A 20126-nucleotide genomic window follows, 5' to 3' on the forward strand; every position below is an offset into this window, starting at 1 on the left:
GGAAAAGAGATAACTACCTCTAAATGTATATTTAGCAACAGACACGATTTTGCCGCTAATAATATGTATTTACAATGGATTTATCTTTAATCCATCATTAATAACTTAAGCAACGAAGTTTTTTGTGATCAACTAAATCTATTACTAAATAAGATTAGAGATGGATTTTTGAGATTAGTGACAAATTTAGTTTGTCTCAAGATGTAACAACCAAAAAAAAAAATGATGGGACTTTGGCGTGTGACAGTGGACTTCTACTGTCACAGCCATTTAAAAAAAAAAAAAAGGTCAAAAATCGGGAGGAGAACCCCCCCCCCTCCCCCCAATTTCTCTTCTCTCCTCTCCTCCCCTCTCTTCTTCTTCTTTCTTTCTCCGGTGATCGACCGGCGACCTCCCAAGCGGCTCCTCACCCGGCCGACGACCTCCAGTGACAGCCAGAACCACCAGAAACGGCGACAAGAGAGGGAGAAAGAGAGAAAACGCACGCACAGTGGGCAACGGCTTTCCGGCGCGATTCCGGCTTCATCTGACGTCCGATCGAGGCGATTCAGGTGGCATTGGAAAGCTTGTTCCGAGAGCTTTCTTTTGATACCAATTTTGCAGCAAATGGAGGTCAGATGGGTGAGATATGGAGGAGAGAAGTTTCAGGTTTTTCAAGCTTTTTCGTCAGATCTAGGACGATCCGACCGTTGGATCGACGATCCGAGACCACATATGGACTGAGGAAGAGGGGAGGAACGTGATGGTATGATCAGATCCGGCAAATGTCGCCTGCGACAGGCGACCGACCACCATGCGCGGTGGTTCCGACGGTGGCTCCGGTGGGCTATGGAGATGATTCGACTTCCAGAGGCTTTCTCATAAATTTTTGGAATTTTTGAGACACAAATAAACTTCGGGTAAGACTATTTTCATTATTTCTCTGTCTGTGGAGCATAAATGCAGTGTTTCTTAGACAGGAAAAATTGGAGAAAAATTCTAAGAAAAATATATGATGAAAGTAAAATTATTTGGAGATATTCTATGGTATTTGTTAAATTTTTGAGTGATTGTAGAATATTTTTGAAAAATATAGATAGATTTTAGTTAGATTTTTAGCATATGGGCATATAAGATTATTTGAAATTATGATATTTAAATTTTATATGATTGTTTGAAGCTTGAGGATGGCAGTTTAAATATGTGAATATTGAATTGGGTTGAATTAAGAATATGTTAGCTATTGGAAACTTATAAAATTGAGTAATATTCTTGAATAAAATATTCATGGGTGATTAAAAAATTACAATTCATTTTGCAATAGTCTTATAATATTATTAAGGACCGCAGGACAAAATTTTAGAATTTTTAGAGCTTGTTTGAGTAGATTTTTACAAAATGTCAATTTTAGGGACTAAAACGTAATTTTTAAGGTTTTGAGTATTGCTTGGTTTGGAGGGCCTAGGATGGGCCATATAATGATAATGAGATATGAGTTGAATTTAGAAGTGTTATTTGAGCCTTTTTGCAGGTTGGGTAGGTCCCAGGTATAGGGAAAACTCTACCGGATTTTTGGCATGAATTAGGCTGTCTATTGCCTCTTTAGAGTTTTATCTTAACTTAGTATTAATAAATTTATAATTTAATTATTAGGTGATCAAGGTCAGCTATTTTTCTGCATCCAGTAGCCCCAATAGTCATCGGTGTACTGTGAGTAAAATATTAATTTTAATTGTAATTTCGATATTATTACATGTTCAAACATACCCATGCATCACTTATAAATATGTATTTATGTAGTTAAACACTAGGCATGTTTTATGTTGCATTCATAATTGTTAAAGTGCCATGGATGTTGTTGTGGTAATTTAGAGCAGTGTGCGTGAATTGACGTGCGTGTGCTATGGTGTTAGCTATGGACAGGACGGGTAGACACGGCTTGAGATCTTCGCTCGGACCCGGTCCTTCGGGGTAGACACGGCTTGAGTTCTTCGCTGGGACCCCGATTTGGTTTATTAAGCGAAAATCCGGCTTGAGTTCTTCACTGGCACAGGTTGGATTTAAGGGAGCTGTATAGGGGATCAGCTCCCATATATTATAATTGATATTACTGGGTGTGTGAGTGCTCCAAATTACCTTTTTAATGTTATAATGTGAAAATATTATTGATGTTGCATTTCACTCTACAGGTTGCTTTAGTTTTAGATAATTATAGAGATTGTGGTTAAAATTGATAGTTTACTCTCTGAGTCGAACGCTTACTCCTGTTCACCATATTTTTCTAGGCTACAGGAGGAGACATTTTTCAGAATAACCTGTCCCTTTCCTCTCAGATTATGAAAAGATTACTTAATTGTATTATTATTCTCCAAATTTGTAATTTAGGACTCCGCATATACTAGTAGTAGTATTAATCCTGTCAGAGATTGCGTGAATTTAAGTTTTTGTATTAATGAATGAAAAATTTTTATGAATTTTAAATTGTTTGTAAATGATGTAACATGGTTGAGCTGGGCTCCTCTAATTTCAGTTTATGATAATTACTTGATTAAGTTGGCCCGAAATGAAATTATAACAGTTTGATTTAAATTATTTTATACGCATATTGGGCCTAAATTGTGGGCTTGGTTATGGATTTGAGAACAGTAAGGCTTACTACGGGCTTCGGGGGCTTTATGCCAGCCTAAATCCTAGTGCCGGTCCGGCCCATAGGTTGGGTCGTGACACAAGAAATTTCATTTCTAAAGGCATTAATGACAAAATAAAAATGGAAAACGTTAGATCTGCCACTAAATCATGTTATTAGTGACAAATTTGTAAATCTATTATTAAAAGTTTTTTCTTAAGTGATTGATGAGAAACAAGCTAAGTTTCAGCTTGTTCCTTAATATGAAAAATTGAAAGTGAAAGTAAATTGTGTTTTCCCACATTGATTTTTGGATGAAATATTTGAGTTATATATAAGATTTTGGCAAATCTCTCCTTTTAGAGTTAGTTTTTAGGGTGAAATTAAATTTAGTTTTTTTTTTATATATTATATCAGAACTTGCGCTACTTTAATATTGAGTCAACCACAACTATATTTGCTTACAAAATTCATACTTCAAGTATTTATACTCGGCAAAAGGAAGTGTATTGTTAGTAATAGAACCTCGGCATCCATATGTACAATTGTGAAGTGGTCTTCTTGGAACAATATTTCTGATTTGGGGAGATAAGATTGGGACTAGACCAGTTAGGTCTGGTTCCTCATGGTTCTAATCTTGACAGATCCTGCTCCAATTTTTGAGTGGTTTCAATTTTAATTTTGAGTGATTTCGGTTTGAGTATGATTTAGTCAGATTTGATTTAATTTTACTCAAATTTATAAAAATAAATTTTTAATTGAGATCTTTAATTAAAACCTTAATTAGAATAATTAAAATAGAAATTTATTTGTTTTAAGATAGACATTTTAATTAAAAATTAAAAATAGAACGTCAATATCTTGATTGAAAATTGAGAATGAAAATTGACTTAATTATGGAATTTTAGGTCTTTCATAGAAAGTCAATTAAAATGTTAATAAAGAAATTGACTTACTTTAGGAGAGACTTCTTAATTAAAAAATTGAAAATAAACAATTGTCTTAATTGAAAATGGAAATTGACTTACTTGTGCAATTTTAAGAGAGGCAATTAAAATTTTCAATTTTAAGAAAGAAAATTATGGTTTTTAATGAATATAGATTTATTTAAAAAGAAAATTTATAATTTGGTCTCTCATATTATATTTTAGTCCCTAGATTTTGAAAAATTAATTAGTTAATTCCAAAGTTTTACACTATTTACACTTTAGTTCCAAAGTTTTACACTATTTACACTTTAGTTCCAAAGTTTTATACTATTTACACTTTAGTCCCTAAATTTTTAAAAATTAATTATTTAGTTCTTAAATTTACACTATATAATTTTAATATATAGAATAATTTAATCATTCTTTCACATTAAAATCATAGGGACTAAATTATTCTATATATTAAAATTAAAAGAATTAAATAAATTATTTCTCGAAATCTAGAGATTAGTATAATATAGTACAAAACTCATGACTAAATAATTAATTTCTCAAAATTCATGAATTAAAGTGTAATATAGGGCAAAACATATGACTAAATTATAAATTTTCTATTTAAAATAAAAAAAAAAGTAAAATCCAAGATCTATGACGAACTGGACAAAAGCAACAAGTTGGACCAGCGATTCCAATCTAATTCGAACAAGGTTAAAGAAACCCTTGAACTTGAACAGGCCCTAACCTCCTCTCTCAATTCAATTCCAAGATGGCCATGTCTAAATACAGAGGTTATTTTATACATATTTTGGATTTTTTTTATGCAAGTAGAATTTTAATTCATTTTTACTGTCCATTGAAATTGAAAACTTGAGTGAGAAAAGAATTGATTGTATTGAAAGAATGCTTAGGTTAAGGTTAAAGATCACAATGATATTTTTGATAAAATATATAAAATGAACTTAAGTTATATATATATATATATATATATATATATATATATATATAACTTAAGTTCATTTTAGTTCGATTGATGAAAAATCAATAATTTTTTTTTAATAAAAATACTGAATTATTGGATCTACGCGTCCAACCGTTGCATTCTTAATAAACAAGTTGTGTCAATTTATAGCGTGACCGAAGATCATTGGATAGCTTTTATATGTTTGTTATGGTATCTTCATCACACTAGTGATCACAGCCTGTTCTTTGCCAAAGATTCTTATCATGGGAAACTCAATTTAATTCATGAAATTTGATAAAATTTATAATTTTATTTCTATATTTTTAAAATTATGTAACTTAACTTTGAGATTTGATAGAATCTATAATTTAATCTCATAGTTTTAATTCTTAACATTTTAATAAATCTACAAGCTAGTTCTTATCATTAGAATTATGGTTAATCTCTCATTAAATTTAGTAAAAATACCAAAATATTTTTAACTATATTTTCATTTTAAAAACAATTTAGTTCTTAAAGTTTATTTTAATAACAATTTGCTTTCATATTAATAATTTTTTCTTTTTTTTATATAGAACAATATAATATAAGAAAATATTATAAATTGATATATATATATATATAATTATTATAAATTATAAAAATAATAATGACATAAATAGAATTTTACAAAATTATAAGGGATTATTTATAAATAGTTATACTAGTTAAGGATCAATTTATAAAATATATAAATGATTTTGTAATTAATTAAAATTTTTAAGGACCTCAAAATATTTAATCCATATTTTAATAATTTAAATTTAAATTTTTTATCCACATTTTAAAAATTTAAAAACTAAATTATTAATAAAACAAAACATTAGAACTAAATTATTAAGAAAATAAAATTTTAGGAACTAAATTATTTTTATATTAAAAATAAAGATAAGGGTATTTTGGCCATATTTTATAAAATTAACAATAACTCAACGGAATTCTAACGACAGTAATTAAGTTGAAGGTTTTATCAAATCTCATAAACTAAATTATTTGGTTTTGAAAATATAAGAATTAAATTGTAAGTTTTGTAAAATATCAGAAATTAAATTATAATTTATCCTATTAACATTTATGTTTATCGTATAAAAGGCATTAATGATAAAATAAAAATGGATAATGATAGATCTGCCACTAAATCATATTATTAGCGACAAATTTGTAAATACAGTATTAATTTTTTTTTTTTATAAGTGATTGATGACAAACAAGCTAAGTTTTCAGCTTGTTCTTTAATACGAGGAATTGAAAGTGAAAGTAAACTGTGTTTTTTTCGTTGGTTTTGGGATGGGGTATTTGAGTTATATGTAAAAATTGGATAAATCTCTCCTTTTAGAGTTAGCTTTTAAGGTGAAATTAAATTTAGTCTATTTTCTTTATATGGTATGAGAATCCGCTCTACTTCAATATTGAATCATCAATAAATTTATTTACCTATAAAATTTATGTTCCAAATATTCATACTTGGAAACAAGGAAGTGCATTGTTAGTAATAGAACCTCAAAGTGCATTGTTAGAAACAGAACCTCGGCATTCAAATGTACAATTGTGAAGTGGTCTTCTTGGACCAATATTTCTAATTTGGGGAGATAAGATTGGGACTAGACCAGTTAGGTCCGATTCCTCATGGTTCTAATCTTGACAGATCCTGCACCAATTTTTGGGTGGTTTTAATTCTGATTTTGAGTGATTTCGGTTTGAATATGGTTCAGTCATATTCGATTTAATTTTACTCAAATTTATAGAAATGGATTTTTAATTGAGATCTTTAATTAAACCTTAATTAGAACAATTAAAATAGAAATTTATTTGTTTTAAGATAGAGGTTTTAATTAAAAATTAAAAACAGAACGTCAATATGTTGATCGAAAATTGAAAATGAAAATTGAATTAATTATGGAATTTTAGGTCTTTAATAGAAAGTCAATTAAAATGTTAATAAGGAAATTGACTTACTTTAGGAGAGACTTCTTAATTAAAAAATTGTCTTAATTGAAAATGGAAATTGACTTAATTGTGCAATTTTAAAAGAGAGAATTAAAATTTTCAATTTTAAGAAAGAAAATTATGGTTTTTAATGAATATAGATTTATTTAAAAGAGAAATTTATAATTTGATATCTTATTTTACATTTTGGTCAATAGATTTTAAAAAATTAATTATTTAATCACTAAGTTTTACACTATATTATACTTTCGTTTTTGAATTTTTAAAAATTAATTATTTAGTCCTCAAATTTATATCGTATCATGCTTTAGCCCCTACAATTTTAATATATAGAATAATTTAATCTTTCTTTCAATGAATAAAATTATTGTAAATATAAAAATTATGGAGACTAAATTATTTTATATATTAAAATTAAAAAGATTAAATAATTTATTTTTTAAAATTTAGAGATTAAAATATAGTATGGAACAAATTAAACTCAGGACTAAATAATTAATTTTTTAATATTTAAAAATTAAAGTGTAATATAAGATAAAGCATATGACTAATTGTAAATTTTCTATTTAAAATTAAAAAAAGAAAAAGTAAAATCCAAAATCTCTTACGAATTGGACAAAAATAACAAGTTGGACCAGCGATTCCAATCTAATTCGAACAAGGTTAAAGGAACCCTTAAACTTGAATTTGAACTGGCCCTAGCCTCCCCTCTCAATCCAATTTCAAGACGACTGAACCAAACCTATGTCTAAATACAGAGGTTATTTTATGCATATTTTGGATTTTTTTTTTATGCAAGTAGAATTTTAATTCATTTTTACTGTCCATTGAAATTGAAAAATTGAGTGAGAAAAGAATTGATTGGATTGAAAGAATGTTTAGGTTAAGGTTAAAGATCACAATGATATTTTTGATAAAAAAAAAATATAACTTAAGTTCATTTTAGTTTAATTAATGATATAAAAAAATTTATAAATATTATTATAAAAATTTATATATTATATTTGATTAAATATTTTTATAAATAGATTTAAATAATATATATTTAATATATAAAATTAAATTTTATATGTATTAATTTAATGATATATTATTTAAATTTATTTTATTAAATTCCGTCGGAATTTACTCACAAATGCTCAATTCCGTAATTATGAGAAAGTAAGAAGAAAATCTTATCTAACTTCCAGAAGATTAGAGGGAGATGATAAGAATAAGAGCATAACAGGGAAAAAGAACGGCGAATTTAGACATTTGCCATTATTACAAAAAAATTGACTACAAGTCAATAACCTTGTCTTTTCCTATGTCCATTAAGCTAAAGGTATTGCGATAGTGTTAACCAAAGAGGCAAAGACCTCTGTTTTATCAAACGACAGAACTAGAAGAAGAAGAAGGAATGCTGCGATCGTCCTCAAGTTAGAATTCGACTTCACAGTTGAAGCAAAGCATTCTCTTCTTCAACTCAAAAATGATCATTTTTTCCTATCAGTTGATTCTCTTTTTCGTCTTCTTTCTCTGTTATCTATCCAATGGAGAAGCAAAACCAGTTGGGTATGGCTACAGAATTCAATCTGCTGGAATTGATGCCTCTGGAAAGTTGAAAGCCGATCTTCATCTCATTAAGAATTCCTCCTCTTTTGGTCCTGACCTTCAAAATCTAAACCTGATCGCCAGGTGAGCTTAATTTTTTTTTTTTCACTTAGAATTTATTAAATGGTCAAGAAAATGATGCATTTGGCTTTGCTGATCCTAGCAGCTTCGAGTCAAAAGATCGCTTGAGGATTCGCATAGCAGATTCCAATAAGCAAAGATGGGAAATCCCTCAAGATATAATTCCCCGCCAAAATGTTGACTTTGCAGTGAACCATATCAGTTCATTGGAAAACCAGTTTATTTCAGATTCCAACTCCGACCTCATCTTTACTCTCTACAACACCACGCCCTTCGGCTTCTCCGTTGCCCGTCGTTCCTCCGGCGATGTTATTTTCAATGCCTCGCCGGACCCTTCAGATTCTAGTACCTTTCTTGTTTTCAAGGACCAATATATCCAGCTTTCCTCATCCCTTCCTAAAAACAGGTCTTCCCTGTATGGCCTTGGTGAGCACACCAAGAAGTCGTTTATGTTGGTACCAGGTGATCAGACGCATACTCTATGGAATTCTGACATTGGCAGTGCGATTGTCGATTTAAATCTTTATGGGTCCCACCCATTTTACATCGACGTCAGGTCGCCATCGCCGGACGGTAAGTTTGCAGCAGGGACCAGTCACGGGGTTTTGCTGTTTAATAGTAATGGTATGGACATAGCTTATGGAGGGGATAAAATCAGTTATAAGGTAATTGGTGGACTTATTGATTTATACATTTTTGCTGGGCCTTCGCCGGAGTTGGTAATTCAACAATATACACAGCTCATCGGCCGGCCGGCCCCTATGCCTTATTGGTCCTTTGGTAAGTAATAGTTCATATCTTCTCTTCTTCTACTGTTAATCTGTTTAGATTAGTTTCTTCTGTTGGTACCAGTTGAATCCAATGGGCAAATTCTCATTTCATTCCATGTTATCATTGTATTGTTCTGTGTGAAGGATTTCATCAATGCAGGTGGGGTTACCAGAACGTTTCTGATGTAGAAGGGGTGGTTGCTGGCTATGCAAAAGCCGGTATTCCTCTTGAAGTAATCTGGACAGATATTGATTACATGGATGGATTCAAGGATTTCACTCTTGATCCTGTCAACTTTCCATTGGAAAAGATGAAGAATTTTGTTGACACCCTTCATCAAAATGGTCAGAAATATGTGCTCATCTTGGATCCTGGTATGCATTGGCTTGATATTGAAACTCCTTAAAGGTCTGTTAATACTAGGTGGTGTGAGTTCTTAATTCCACTGGAATTCTACACGTATAGGTATCAGTGTAAACTCTACATATGCGACTTACATTAGAGGGATGGAGGCTGATATCTTCATTAAACATGGTGGCATTCCTTACATGGGGAGGGTCTGGCCTGGATCAGTCTACTTCCCCGACTTTCTAAATCCGGGTGGTAGAGAGTTCTGGAGAAATGAGATCAAAAGGTTTCGAGATCTTATCCCCTTTGATGGTCTCTGGCTTGACATGAATGAGATATCCAACTTCATAGATCCTTCTCCCACACCTTTCTCTAAACTTGATGATCCTCCGTACAAGATCAACATTGCTGGCGTTCGACGACCTATTAACAACAAAACCATCCCAGCAACATCTGTACATTATGGAGACATTGTGGAGTACAATGTTCATAACCTTTATGGTTTATTGGAATCAAAAACCACCAATGCAGCTCTAATCAATGTGACTGATAAAAGGCCTTTCATTCTTTCTAGATCAACTTTTATTGGCTCTGGCAAGTACACAGCACATTGGACTGGAGACAATGCTGCCCAATGGGATGATTTAGCTTACTCTATTCCATCTATACTGAATTTTGGATTGTTTGGAATTCCAATGGTTGGTGCTGACATATGTGGCTTTTCTGGGGACACGACTGAGGAGCTCTGTCGTCGTTGGATTCAGGTAAATATGTGGTTAGTTGGAATTTGAAAGCATATTGTAATTTTATATGTGGTTCAACCGAACATAATAATTTCAAAATTTTTGTTGTGATATGCAGCTAGGTGCATTTTACCCCTTTGCAAGAGACCATTCAGCAAAAGACAAAAAGCGTCAAGAGCTTTATCTATGGGATTCTGTTGCAGCAACAGCTAAGAAGGTGCTTGGTCTCCGATACCAATTACTTCCTTACTTCTACACACTGATGTATGAGGCACACACTAAAGGGACTCCAATAGCTCGGCCTCTGTTCTTCTCATTCCCTCAAGACATCAGGACTTACGAAATCAGCTCTCAGTTTCTAATTGGCAAAGGTGTGATGGTGTCACCTGTGCTAAAGCCAGGAGCAGTATCAGTTGATGCATACATCCCGGCTGGAAATTGGTTCGACCTTTTTAACTACTCACATTCACTTAGTGCAGATACAGGAAAGTACATGAAACTTGATGCTCCAGCAGATCATATAAATGTGCATGTTCATGAAGGTAACATTTTGGCCTTACAAGGAGAAGCCATGACAGCAAAAGAAGCTAGAAGGACACCATTCCATCTGCTAGTGGTTATTAGCAGCAGAGAAAACAGTAGTGGAGAAGTTTTCTTAGATGATGGAGAGAGTGTGAAAATGGGAGGAGAGGGAGGGAAGTGGAGCTTGGTGAAATTTCATGGTGGGATGGTAGGGCATATAGCCATGGTCGGATCAAGCATCATTAATGGAGAATTTGCAACGAGTAAAAAATGGATCATAGGTAATGTGACATTTATAGGATTAAAAAATGCCAAGGAGTTGAAAGGGTATGAATTGCATACAAAAAATGAAACAAAAAATGGAAATTCAGATGTAAGGGCAAGCTTTGATAGCAATAGACAGATTGCTTCCTTGGAGATTTTGGGCTTTTCTTTGTTTCTTGGAGAGGAATTCCAGTTAGAGCTCAAATTTAGCTTGTAAGAAATGATTCTCTGTTGTTCAGCAATAATTTTAAATAGAACAATTCTGTTATGAATGAATAAAAACAATAATGATTGATCTTTACTGGTTGATTTTCAAACTCAAGATTTTATAGAAATAAGTATAGTAGTATTTAATTAAGTATCATTAATTATATTTATAATTTTTCCCAAATATGTTCTAAAGTAAAAAATATATAAGTACATAATATCAATTGCAATTATAGTATAGTATTTTCTGGCGGTACTATCACATTTTTCTTCAATACAATTATGATTCATAATTAAATGAAACATCCAAAGTGAAAAAATCTTAATACATAGAGGTGTATGGTTCTGATTTAATTCGAGGTTTGCCCAGAAATCAGAATCGAATTGAAATTTTAGTATAATTATAATTCAGTTCTTTGTTGTTTTGGTTTCGATTTGGTATGGTATTTTATTTTTGTATTCTTAATTTTTGAAACAATTTTATATAATTATTTTCTTAAAAAAATTATATTTGAATTAACATTTAAGTTTTGAATTAGGGATATATTTTTTTAACTATTTCTAAATTTTATAACTTTTAATTATAAAATGTATATATAATTTAGGATTAAGATCATTATATAATATAATAGTATAATTATATCATATAATAAATATTTTAATTATTTATTAATTATTTAATATTTAACTATAAGATACAAATATAATTATGAATTAATATATATATATATATATATATATATATATATTATATTTATAATTAAGAATTATAAAGTAATGAAATATAATAATACCATATATATATATATATAATTATATTAAAGTACATAATACATTTAGAAAAATATAAAAAAAATATATGTATAAATTTAATTTTTGGTTTGATTTCGATTCAAAATGATTTCAGTTCAGTTTTACTATGATTCTAGTTTAGTTATGAGTGAAGAATCATAATTAAACGAAAGTATCAAAATAATTTCGATTTGATATCATTTTTCCATTCGAGACCCCAAAAAATGTGTACAGCCCTATTAATATATATGTTATGTTATAATTAATAAATAACTTTAGATAACTCAAAATTTATTAAATTAATTATACTAATGAATATTAAAATGTCACAAATGATGATGGTTACTAAAAAAAACTTTATGGCAATCCTGATGATACTCATTAAAGAAAAAAAAAAAAACATTTCAAATATATGCCATCTTTAAGTAGTTATACAATCTTTAATCCATATGATAACAAATACACAAATTTAATAAATTTATATACACTTATATATGATTAGAAAGGCTTTAAAACTATATAAATAATCTTTAATTTTTTTAATTATAATTATATGATATCACTTTTTTTTTTTATATTTTTGGTCATATTAAGTTTAACTTTCTTAATTTAGTAGAAAATCTATACAATCCTACTCAGAGATGCAATCTTTTATATATATATATATATCATGCATTAAGAGTTTCATGATTTTAGACCAGATTAAAATTGTTCAGTCCTATAATTTTATTTTTTAAATAGAATTAATTTTGATTAGGGCTCAAATTTAAGAAACGACTCATATTAGTGATTTGGAATTTGACTGAAATTGAAAACAATCTAATCCATGAAATAAAAGGAAAAATTTTAAAGGAATGCATAATTAATGAAATGTCATCAAATTATTTAAGGGTAAAATTTTTATTAATGACAGTTATAAAATAGTTAAATGAAATATGAATAAATTATTAAAAGGAAACTTTGTGATTAGTTGTAATAGAGACATGATTAAAAAACATCTCATCAAACCATTTAAGGAATTAATTTCATTTTCTTAGGAATAAATTTTTATTAATTATAATGTATTAACTAAAAAAAATTTGTCTAAACTATTTAAGGTTAATAATATGTAATATGACTAAACTATTTAATGAAATGGATTTTGATTTAATTATAATTATAGCATAATTAGAGGAAATCTATCAAACAATTTACAGCCTGTTTGGTTTGAGGAAAAATAATGGAGGAATTAAAATAAGGGAGAAAAATAAATAAGGAAAGCAACTTTCCTATGTTTGATTAGAGAGGTAAAATAATGAGGAAAAGGAAAATTTGGAGAGAAAATAACACAAAATGGGGAGAAAAATTATGATAAAATTACCTTTCTAACTCTATTAACCTTATGAACTTATAGAAGGCAAAATTATAAAATTATAGTGTTTCTTTCCTCTATTTATTTTCTTTCTTTTTAAATAAGGTATAATATTTTTAATTTTATTTATTTACATTTTTCTCTTTTTATTTTTCCCTCATCCAAAAAGGACAAGGGAAAATGATAAGAAGAAGGATAATAACTTTATTTCATTTTCATTTTCTTTCCTCCCTCACATGAGTTGCCAAATAGAATGTTAAGGAAAAGTTTTAATTAATTAATGATAATTGCAAATAATTAAAGGAAATATGATCAAATTAGTAAGAGAAAATGTTAATTAATTAAAATTTTAACATAATTAGATAATCACATTATTGAAGGAAATATTTTTTAATAATTTTAATAATAATGAACAAAAACAAGGAAATTTCAATAAAATATTTAAGAAAATATATTTTTAGTGCCCTGTATACTCACAAAAATTTAGCCATTCCATAAATTATGAAATGTGGATCCCAGAGAAATAGCTTGAGCACCTATATGTAAATGTTTCTTTTCATTCAATATGTAAACTAATTTAATTTTCTCAAAGAGTTGTCTATGGAGAGACAATCTCATTCTCATCTCCTACTTCTCTTCTTGACCATCTTATTTCCATTCTCACTTGGGCAAGAAATAGGAACTGTTGGCTATGGCTATGTAATTGAGCCCACCACCGTTAGTTTAACCAATAATTCTTTGAAAGCTGATCTTAGACCCGTCAATAAATCTACTGTCTATGGGGATGATATTGAAAGTCTCAATCTTTTGGCCAGGTATGTTAATTTTCATCCCAAACTTTCTGGGAAACTGCCAGACTATTCGGGGAAAGTTACTGAACACTGTTTGGTTTTATAACTTTTATCTGATTTTTACTGGTTTTTTCTCGTTTGGGCTATGCCATTAATGCAGCTATGAAACGAATGAGCGTCTCAGAATCAGAATAACGGACTCCAAAGCACAAAGATGGGAGATCCCACAAGAACTCATTCCCCGCAATAACATTCCCTCACAGCATTTCAAAGTAAGAGGTTCCGTCGACGATTCTCCGGTCAACCAAGGAGCCCTTCTGGAAAACCAAATCCTCTCCAGCCCCACCTCTGACCTCATTTTCACTCTTTATAACACTACTCCTTTCGGCTTTTCCGTGTCACGCAAATCCAATGGCGATGTCCTCTTTGACTCGTCGCCGGACACGAATAACTCCAGCACTTTCCTGGTCTTCAAGGATCAGTACATCCAGTTCTCCTCCTCACTTCCACAAAACAGGTCTTCCCTGTATGGCCTCGGAGAGCACACAAAGAGCTCCTTTAAGTTGAAGGCAAATGACACTTTCACTTTATGGAATTTAGACATTGCAAGCTCAACTCAGGATGTGAATCTTTATGGGTCTCACCCATTTTACGTTGACGTCCGATCAGCGTCAGCCGATGGCAAAGTCCCGGCGGGAACTAGTCACGGTGTTTTATTGTTGAATAGCAATGGGATGGACATAATCTACACCGGTGACAGGATAACTTACAAGGCGATAGGTGGTATAATTGACTTGTATATTTTTGCTGGACCATCTCCTGATACGGTTATTCAGCAGTATACGGAACTCATCGGCCGTCCTACGCCTGTGCCATACTGGTCTTTTGGTAATTTTACTTAGTTTTTATTTTTAAATAAGCTTTCCTTTATAATTTAAAATATGTAAATTCCACTATACTCCACGAATTTAGTGGTAAATCCTTCATAAAAATATGAATTTTTTATTGCGTAAAATTAAAAAATGCATAACATTACTTTATTGATTCATTAACCTCACATTTTCTTTTGAAAATGAACCTCACATTGATCTTATTTTTGGTTCTTGAGATTATTTTAGATTATCTTTCTTACACCATCAAGATTTTGTTTTGGCTACTCTTTTTTTCTTTGATTTTTTTCCTTCTGTGAAGGCTTTCATCAGTGTCGATATGGCTACAAGAATGTTTCGGATCTTGAAGGCGTGGTTGCTAGCTATGCAAATGCTAGTATCCCTCTTGAAGTTATGTGGACAGATATTGATTACATGGATGCTTATAAGATTTTCACTCTCGATCCCATTAACTTTCCTGCTGATCGTTTGAAAAATTTTGTTGATAAACTTCATCAAAACGGTCAAAAATACATTGTTATTGTGGATCCTGGTAAGTATTTTGCCGAAAAAATCAACTTTATTTTCTTGTTTAGCTCGAAGTAATAAACCTGAAACTCTTTAATATCTATTCTTAATTTCATGTTTTATCATGGTTTTTTCCTTCCACAGGCATTAGCGTAAATGATTCCTATGGAACTTTTAAGAGGGGACTGCAAGCTGATGTGTTCATTAAACGTGAGGGCGTTCCTTACTTGGGACAAGTTTGGCCAGGACCTGTCTACTTCCCTGATTTTCTGAATCCAAACACCACAACCTTCTGGAGGGACGAGATTAAACAGTTTCGAGATATCGTTCCTGTTGATGGTCTTTGGCTTGACATGAACGAGATATCTAATTTCATCACTTCCCCATTACTGTCATACTCCACCTTTGAAAATCCTCCTTACTGGATTAAAAATGCTGGAAAAGGAAATGAGATTTTAATCAACTTTAAGACAGTGCCGGCATCATCTATGCATTTTGGCGACATTCCAGAATATAATGCCCATAACTTGTATGGACTGCTGAATGCTAAGGCAACCCATGAAACCTTAAAAAATTTGACTGGCAAGAGGCCATTTGTGCTATCTAGATCTACTTTTGTAAGTTCTGGCAAGTATACTGCTCATTGGACTGGAGACATTGCCTCCTCATGGGTTGATTTGGCCAACACCATTCCTGCGATATTGAATTTTGGTTTATTTGGAATACCAATTGTTGGTGCTGATATATGTGGATTTATTGGAAATACAAATGAAGAACTCTGTCAACGTTGGATTCAGGTAAAATACTATCAACACTTCAGCTGTAATATATTCTATGTATATATTAAAAGAACTTGCCTAATTTATTTCAGCTTGGAGCATTTTATCCCTTTGCGAGAGATCACTCAGACAAGAACAGTATTCGTCAAGAGCTTTATCTCTGGGATTCAGTTGCTGCAACAGCCAGGAAGGTGCTAGGACTCCGATATCGATTGCTTCCATACTTCTACACATTACTGTACGAGGCACACACCAAAGGAACACCTATAGCAAGGCCTCTTTTCTTCTCATTTCCTGAAGACATCAACACTTACGAAATCAATTCCCAGTTTCTAATTGGTAGTGGCGTACTGGTCTCACCTGTGTTGAATTCGGGAACATTCTCAGTTGATGCCTACTTCCCTGAAGGAAATTGGTTTAGCCTGTTTAATTACTCCGATTCAATCAGTGTAAGCCCGGGGAAGTATATCACACTTGATACACCTCTTGAACATATAAATGTGCATGTCAAGGAAGGTAACATTTTGACCTTGCAAGGAGAAGCTTTGACGACAGAAGAAGCTAGAAAGACAGCATTTCACCTGCTAGTGGTGGTAAGCAGCCAACAAAACAGCACTGGAGAAGTTTTCTTAGATGATGGAGAGAGTGTGGAGATGGGTGGAAATGGTGGGAATTGGAGCTTGGTTAAATTTAATGGTGGAGTGGTTGGGGATACAGCAGTGGTTGGATCAAGCATCATCAATGGAGATTTTGCTTTGAGTCAGAAATGGATCATTGGTACTGTGACATTTATAGGATTAAAAAACTTTAAGGAGTTGAAGGGGTATGAATTGCACTACAGAAATGAAACAAGGACTGGAAATTCAGATGCCAGAGCAAGCTTCGATAGCAATGGACAGATTGCTGCCTTGGAGTTTCTAAGCTTTTCTTTGTTTCTTGGAGACGAATTCCAGTTGTATCTTAAATTTGGCTTGTAATTAAGAAATTCAAACAGAGCAATTCTGTTATGAATACAAGTAATAAATAAGTGACTTCTACATGCAAATCTCGTCCCATTTTCATTATAAATACTAAAATTCTAAATTGAAGTGATTTAAAATAATTTAACCATTCCATTATTGGAAGGGAAGTATAAATATGATCTACGATGATACCTTTATAATTAATTGGTTTTCACAAAATTCCATAATTTACATACCTTAAAAAATTTACTTTGAGCTCATATTCAAGTAAATTTAGGCATAATTTTGATGTTAACAAAATTTAATGAAATTAAATATAAATTTATAATAAATATAAAAATATGAATGAAAAGATAAATATATAAACTGAAAATTAAATTAATTATAAAATATTTATATTATATGAATTTTTAATTATTATTATTATCATTAACACATCTAAAGTTTATTTGATCTCTAATTACTGTGATAATTGAGACAAAACCTAGCATATATGATAATGTCGACTATTATCGTAGGGAAAGGAGGTGAAAATTAATACCCAGACCAATTATATTTTTTTTTTTCATGTAAAAATAAATTGAGCAGCTAAAAAAAAAAAGATCAAATTTACATGGAAAACTCTAAAAATATGAGAAAAATAAATTACAAGACAAACTCTAAATAAATCTTCTACTAAATTAATGAAAAACATACAATTCCACTAGAGAAGTATTAACTCTCAAAAGGAAAAATAGAAACAGACCTTACAAATATTTGTAAAGAAAAACACTCTCAATTTTCTTTTACTTTTCATCTCCCTATTTTTCTCTCAAGCTCATGCTTGAGCTCTAATAGTGGCTATAATTTTCTTAATCTCGATTAAGCTCTCTAAATTTTCTGATCTCCAAAATTGAAGCATCTCTTGCCTTTTTATAACTGAAGGAAGGAGAGGGCCACCGCCTCATATCGGTGCTTCATTTGGTGGTGTCATGAGCTACAACTCGTGTCCTACTTGATGCTTCTATATTAAACATACATAGCGAGTACTTGCATGGGCGCGCACGCAAACACACAGACACACACACACAATCTTTGACTTTTTAACCTTTTTTGTTTAAATTTTTTTAATTGATGGACATGGCCTATGTTGGGCTTACCATGCCAAAAAATCTCCCCAGTTAGCTTAACATGGGGCTATCTTCATATCAGCTTGTTGCCTACAAAACTCGATCTTTCCCTTTGACAAAATTTTAGTCATCATGTCTACTCTATTGTCATCGTTATGTATTTTCTTTAGCTTCAACTCCTTGTAGTCTAATACATCCCGATCCAACAATATCTCACATCAATGTATTTTGATCGAGAATAAAAAGTCAGAATTTTACATAAGTGAATTGCACTTTAGCTGTCACAATAAAATAAATACTTTTCTTGCTTTATTCCCAATTCCAATAGGAATTTCTTCAACCACAAGATACTAACTTCTGTTATAGCAATATACTTAGCTTCTGCGAAGGCTAGTGCTACACATTTCTACAATTTACTTTGCCAAAAAAAAAAAGAAAAAACTACACTGCCAAATGTCATCAGATATCTAGATGTTGATTTTCTAGTGTCAACATGCCTGCCATGTCCTCATCTGTATATCCATCTAGCATGATTTCACCACTGCCAAAGCATAGACACAACTTTGAAGTACCTCTTAGATACCTGAGAATCCATTTAACTACAACCTAGTGTTCCTTTCCTAGATTTGATAGGAAACAATTGAGCACACCAATAACATGAGCGATATTTGGCTGAGTGCACACTACATGAGAATGCCTACGGTTGAGGAATATGGAATTTTCTTCATCTCCTCTTTATCTTTCTCACTTGTAGGACACTGATTAACTGAAAGTTAAAGTGACTAGCAACATGAGCAGTATCTGGTTGAGTGCACACCATCGTGTACATGAGATTGCCTACAACTGAGGAATATGGAATTTTGTTCATCTCTGTTTTATCTTTCTCACTTGTAGGACGTTAATTAACTAAAAGTTTAAAGTGACCAACAAGTGGAGTTGAAACTGCTTTTGCCTTGCTCATGTTCAAGTGTTCAAGTACCTCTTCAACATATTTATCTTGGGAGAGCCACAGCTTCCTTTTTCGCTTTTCGCGGATTCCCTTTATCCATATGCTTTGTTTTGCCGCTCCTAAATCCTTCATTACAAAGGATTTGGTGGCAAACAATTAGCATATCATCAACATAAAGCACAAATCACCATCTATGAAGTTCTTCACAAATACACAGTGATCTGAGGTTGTCTCGTTGTATCCTTGATTTGTCATGAAAGAGTTAAACTTCTTATACCACTGCCTTAGTGCTTGCTTCAACCCATAAATACTCTTTTTAAGTTTACACACCATATGCTCCTTTCCTTTGGTTTTGAGCCCTTTTGGTTGCTCCATATTCATTTCTTCTTCCAGATCACCATGTAGAAATGCAGTTTTCACATCCAATTATTCAATCTCCAAGTTGAAACTAGTAGTTAAACCAAGAACTACTTGTGTTTGCTTGGGAAACAACTTGGCTGGCTAACAGCTTAGGACTACGAACGTGCCAGATATGAAGTGTATCAACTATACGCTCTTCTGACTTCTCTCAAATGATTGTGGGAACCTAATTAGGCTGAATGCAGCTTTATAAAAAATCTCACTTCAAATGGACAATGAAAGTAATAGAAATTATATTGATTGCTAAAAATTTAAGTACAAGACTTAAAAAATAAATGTAAGGCTTAAAAAATAAAAGACAGATAAAATTAAAGATAAATAGACTGTTGAAGTTTGTAGTTAATTGATTGATTGAGTGGTTAGGCCTTTAATGTTGCATAGCAGAGCATATTTATAGTAGCACCTAACAGTTCCTGCTAAAGTTTTGAAAACAGCATTTGTTTTGTGTCTCATGTCTTCCCATAACTCCCTAGCTCCTGTTTCTCTTAACCACTGATAACTTCCCATGATCTGATAACTCCCTTTAGTTAGCTAACTCCTTATAACTCCCTTACGATAACTACCTA

General features: G+C 31.5%; 2 protein-coding genes across 2 annotated transcripts; both read left to right on the forward strand.

Moving 5' to 3' along the window:
- Positions 1–7786: 7786 nt before the first annotated feature.
- LOC110634971 (alpha-glucosidase) lies at positions 7787–11104 on the forward strand. The gene is made up of 5 exons (XM_021784138.2): positions 7787–8158; positions 8241–8935; positions 9070–9300; positions 9392–10038; positions 10136–11104. Exons 1-5 carry the CDS (start codon positions 7953–7955, stop codon positions 11018–11020), a joined length of 2664 nt encoding a protein of 887 aa, XP_021639830.2. The 5' UTR covers positions 7787–7952; the 3' UTR covers positions 11021–11104.
- A 2649-nt stretch (positions 11105–13753) lies between these two features.
- LOC110634943 (alpha-glucosidase-like) lies at positions 13754–17097 on the forward strand. Its single transcript, XM_021784100.2, has 5 exons — positions 13754–13968; positions 14105–14832; positions 15136–15366; positions 15486–16138; positions 16213–17097. The coding sequence occupies exons 1-5, from the start codon at positions 13754–13756 to the stop codon at positions 17095–17097; spliced, it is 2712 nt and encodes a 903-aa protein (XP_021639792.2).
- The last annotated feature ends 3029 nt before the right edge of the window (positions 17098–20126 follow it).

This window comes from Hevea brasiliensis, chromosome 11 (assembly GCF_030052815.1).
Source record: "Hevea brasiliensis isolate MT/VB/25A 57/8 chromosome 11, ASM3005281v1, whole genome shotgun sequence".
NCBI classification, from domain to species: Eukaryota; Viridiplantae; Streptophyta; class Magnoliopsida; order Malpighiales; family Euphorbiaceae; genus Hevea; species Hevea brasiliensis.

Coding starts and splice junctions, on each gene's coding strand:
- LOC110634971 (XM_021784138.2), top strand. CDS start 7,953: ATGATCATTTTTTCCTATCAGTTGATTCTCTTTTTCGTCTTCTTTCTC. Junction 8,159..8,240: donor AATCTAAACCTGATCGCCAG/GTGAGCTTAATT, acceptor TGATCCTAGCAG/CTTCGAGTCAAAAGATCGCT. Junction 8,936..9,069: donor TATGCCTTATTGGTCCTTTG/GTAAGTAATAGT, acceptor TTCTGTGTGAAG/GATTTCATCAATGCAGGTGG.
- LOC110634943 (XM_021784100.2), top strand. CDS start 13,754: ATGGAGAGACAATCTCATTCTCATCTCCTACTTCTCTTCTTGACCATC. Junction 15,367..15,485: donor CATTGTTATTGTGGATCCTG/GTAAGTATTTTG, acceptor TTCCTTCCACAG/GCATTAGCGTAAATGATTCC. Junction 16,139..16,212: donor TCTGTCAACGTTGGATTCAG/GTAAAATACTAT, acceptor AATTTATTTCAG/CTTGGAGCATTTTATCCCTT.